Source organism: Austrofundulus limnaeus, unplaced genomic scaffold (genome assembly GCF_001266775.1).
Source record: "Austrofundulus limnaeus strain Quisiro unplaced genomic scaffold, Austrofundulus_limnaeus-1.0 Scaffold446, whole genome shotgun sequence".
NCBI classification, from domain to species: domain Eukaryota; kingdom Metazoa; phylum Chordata; class Actinopteri; order Cyprinodontiformes; family Rivulidae; genus Austrofundulus; species Austrofundulus limnaeus.
This window is the reverse complement of record NW_013952848.1, coordinates 136,925-141,261: the sequence shown is the minus strand read 5'-3', so window position 1 is coordinate 141,261 and position 4,337 is coordinate 136,925. Positions and strand designations below refer to the sequence as shown.

At 37.0% G+C, this 4,337-nt stretch overlaps 1 protein-coding gene across 1 annotated transcript in view; it reads left to right on the top strand.

Annotated features, from left to right (window-relative positions):
• The window catches only part of itga8 (integrin, alpha 8), a gene marked incomplete at its 3' end in the record, with an annotated part of 60,744 nt that overhangs the window by 32,102 nt on the left and 24,305 nt on the right, over window positions 1-4,337 (top strand). The window contains 2 exon segments of the mRNA XM_014024916.1: window positions 1,263-1,308; window positions 1,422-1,529. Of these exon segments, the coding sequence (XP_013880370.1) occupies window positions 1,263-1,308; window positions 1,422-1,529 (154 nt within the window).

The following is a 4,337-nucleotide window of genomic DNA, read 5'->3' as shown; positions in this document are numbered from 1 at the left end:
ACGTCATCATTTACCCAGAATGCTTTGTGTGTAAATAAAATGACTTCGTCCGTGTTAAAATATATTTTTAAAGATTTACATAACTAAACAGCCTACAGTATTTTTACAGTCTTTATTTTACAGTTAAAATATWTGTTTATCAAATAAAGTCTAATGTTGCAACTAATCGGGGATCCCTTTAAGGTTCTTTTTTATTACAGGACTGAAACACTAATTGATCAACATACTTTATGAGGAACACTGTGCACCCCAGAGAAAAGGGGACAAGGTCTAAACCTTTAATGTTGTGGCTTCAGGGGGACACAGTGACTGCAGCCAAAGGCAGAAACACATGTGCTTCTCTTAGATTCAATTAGTTGTTTGTTTTAAGTACACGAATGAGGAAAGACATGAAAAGTCAAGCRTACACTTCTACTTGTTTTCACTCTCCTTTTAGACGGTTAGCATCTTATTTCAAGCATATATTAAACTAATTTAAGTGATCAAACGACAGGGAAATTGAAGATTGCTCTAATTTGCTGTATGATAAATAATTATTATTGAAAGCAGTCAGTAGACTGAACCACAGCTGACTTTTTTTTAGGTTATTGTGTCTTTCTCAGGATCACTTAACTTCCTGCTGCATCTGGCAGTGGTGGCTTGTATCCATTAAGTTCCTCTTTTCTTTCAGTTTCACATTGTTTTAATCAGCACTTGAGCGAGTGTGTATTTCTTTGTGTGTGTGGCTTTCATTGGTATGTGTCCCCTGACCACAGCCGTTACATATCGTCTTTATTTTAAACTCTTGGAGCCAATTAAAAGCGTGTGTTCGTCGCGAAACCCCATGAAAACAAATAAAAATCACATATAAACGAGATCTGGCGCTGCTAACAATTTAGCGTTCTCGCAGAATGTTGGGAAACGATGCTGTTAAGCGAGCAGTGATTGGAGCAATGTGAACTTTCTAATGGCCCTGGAATGCAACGTGGAGTCCCTGTCGCCAGTCTATATGTTTATATTCATGCTAAAAACAGATGCAAATACATGATATTTTGTGTGTTAAGTTTGAAAATTTTGTTTAGAACTATATGACAAGGAAAGCATGATATCATAATCTGAGCTATTCATTACAGTGTAAGTGTGTGTGTGTTTGTGTGTGTTTATTACATGCGCGATGTCTGTTTGATGAAGATTGCTGGAGACCTTGAAATCAGTCCCATCTGTTGCATTCTTTGAAGCTCGTTTATTTCCCTTCTCTCTTTGCTCTCCCCGTCTTTCTTCAGATCTGATCGTCGGGGCGTTTGGCGTAGGCGAGGTCTCGGTCTACAGGTACAGGTCTTAAAAGAAAGAACTTTGTCATATTTGAGCGTTCACTTAGAAAGCATTTAAACTTTTTTCCACATCTTAATTTTTTGTGACTTTGCTTTTGTGTGTGTGTGCAGGGCTCGTGCTGTTGTATCGGTGGAAGCTGCATTGACTCTAACTCCCAGAATCCTGAACCCAGATGATCGACAATGTTACCACCCTCAGACACATAACCTGGTCACCTGGTAAAACATCATCTTTCTATTTTATCACCTTTAATTAACGTACAATGTCTTTACATGCTAAATGTTCAGAGTTGGTTGATGGTGAAGCACTCTAAATTCAAGTTGTTCCTTGGGCTGTTAGCTGTGCAAATACTGTATACTGGCTTAAATCAAAACATACTAATTTGCATACAATTAGAATCCCGGACGAGCCCCCAATCGTTACGACAAGACTAAAATGACCGCAAAGTTTTTTTTTTTGCAAAATGTGATTGAAATATTTATTAAATTCTAATTAAACCAAATTAAAATGGATAAGTAAAGGCCATAAGAGTAGGTGGTGGAATGTAAAACAAAAACTACCCAATGCAGGTGGCAAAAATAATTGGTGGTCAAGCAGAGAGACATTGTACAAAAATATTTTGTTAACTTTTTTAYGACTTGTTTCCCTTAAGGAGAGGTCATGAGAGTAGACTTTCTCAATCAATTTGTTTTTTGAGTGGAGAAGGAGGTGGTCGTACTCTGATATTTATGTTCATTTATTTTTATTTATATAGCGCCGTTTCAAAACAAATATTAGAGTTTTAATGCTGCCGCCAATTCCCTTGTGGTGAAGCTGGTTTCCCATAATGTTTGTGAGATTGCTGATTTATTTATTTTTTTCTATCTTGTTTGAGTCAAGCTTGGATGTTTCTAAAKATACAGATACAGATAAAGTAGCTACATTAGAAAGGACTGAAGGCTTGTTTTAACTGAATTCAACAGAGATTGGATTTTAAAAGCACATCAGGTTTACTCCATTCATCATTGATTCAATTTTCTGCCAAGTATGCTTTTGTTAGAGCCCACTCTTTTTACAGGTCATTTCCTCTGAAAGTTTATATACAATAAAACATCAGGTAGTACTGTTGGCTACATCTATTTTTGGCTAAAATACTGATACTYGATGTGCTTTTGATGTGAATGAAARCAAAAATAGCAAAAATATCTGTATCAGCAGGGAGAAAATAAACAGATGTGCATCATTTTGTGGTGCCTTTCACAAGCTGGGGGAGACTTTTACAAGAATACTGCCCTGTTCTTAATAATGTAGGCTTCACAAGTTCATAAAACAAGTTCATCACTGCCAAAGCAACAACGATGTTTGTTTTGTTAATCTGAATGGCTGATTTTATTACTGATGATGATGTTAAAAAGGTAGGAGATACWGTAATTTAAATTCTGAATATTTTAAGGGGTGGAAGTACTGTGTATTTTCCAGGCACATACTTAAATTTTATACCACAATCTATTAACTATGTTACYGTAGTTGTTATRAAAATGCTGTATATATTTTAAAAATTGACTTTGCATCATATAGCCTACMTAAATTCCTTGAAATTGGCCTCTGTTTCTGTCCTGAGCGAGGGGMGGAGCTTGATAAAATAGGCGGTGCTTTGTACYAGTAAACATTTAGGTAGCTCCACATGGCAACCACAGGTGATTCAAGGATTTCTCAAGCATGCATAAATGAGTCAAAACATTGAGAGAATGACATCACATGATATGAAGCTCAAAAAAGTTGATTTTGCATAATTTTTGCAAATTCCCCTTTAATTTGAAGGGCCTTTATCTCAATTCATCCATTAGTTCATCAAGTTCCATCCCAACATCTTTTCTATGGCACGTCTATCTCCCTCACATCGATTACGTTTTTCTGCTCTAAAACATCTAAAGAATGAAGAGACATTTTAGAGCGTCTTTAGTCACTTTCCCACCATTAAAACTCAAACTAAGCCATTTAGAATATTGTTCCTACAAGGCCTGTGACTGTGTGTTTATATGTGTGCAGGTGAATTAAAGCTAAAGGGTTCAAAGTCTTAAACATGAAAGTAATGAGGCCCATTCTGCTGCACAGATCCTTAACAGAAACTGTCGCGCTCGCGCCGCATCGTAAAACGGTCCRGCACGTAAAACATACACTCTCACAAATCACACTCACGCCGACAAATGTGACAAACATTTCACCCCTGTGCTCGAGACGTCTGCCATCAGCCTGTCTGTTTGTCTGACTCTCTGCTGCAGTAATGTAGCGCTCTGCTGGGAAAAGAAAAAGCCGGCTCATATAACCTGGAAACTCAGATTTATGAGGCTCTGCAATTAATCTGAAACCACATCATTTAGTTTTACTTATATCAGTGCTTGTRCGGGTGGCAGATTGGCTTTGAACAAGCTTTGGCGTGCGTTTAAGCTGAGGGGAACCAGTCTAGTGTTGGTCCTAAGTAACTTACTGAGACTGGAAATGCTACAGGATTATCTTGGATGGGACTCACGGCTGGCTGCTGACCAAACCCACTAAAACTGTGTGAATTTTGCCAAAACTAAACTTTGCTTAGTAAATAATTGGTCATAAAGTTTAGGTCTGTGGTGTGCGTTCAAAGAATTTGGTCGAGTAAATGTGGTGCAGAAAAATGAAAGGATATCACCGACATTTATTTTAAACAAGGTGATAATTTGCTGTATTGTATTTGTATTACATTTAAGTCACATGTTGAAGCATCTGATTTCCTGATGAATGCAACAATTACCCAACAGCCTTTTACACGAAAGGTCATTGAACAGTATTGACTCTTGTTCTGTATGCATTTCAGCTAACTTCAAAGAATTCTTGAACCCTCTGGCTGAAAAATAGTCCTTCTTTTTCATAATTAAAGAGAAAGAAAAACTTTTTTTCCCTCTCAGATTCTGTTTATTTTCCCCTGGAAAACAGAAACTGTAGCCAGCAATCAAATTTGTTCTTAGTAAGTACCTAAATGTCTTATGAGCATTATTTCTACATTATATTTCTAC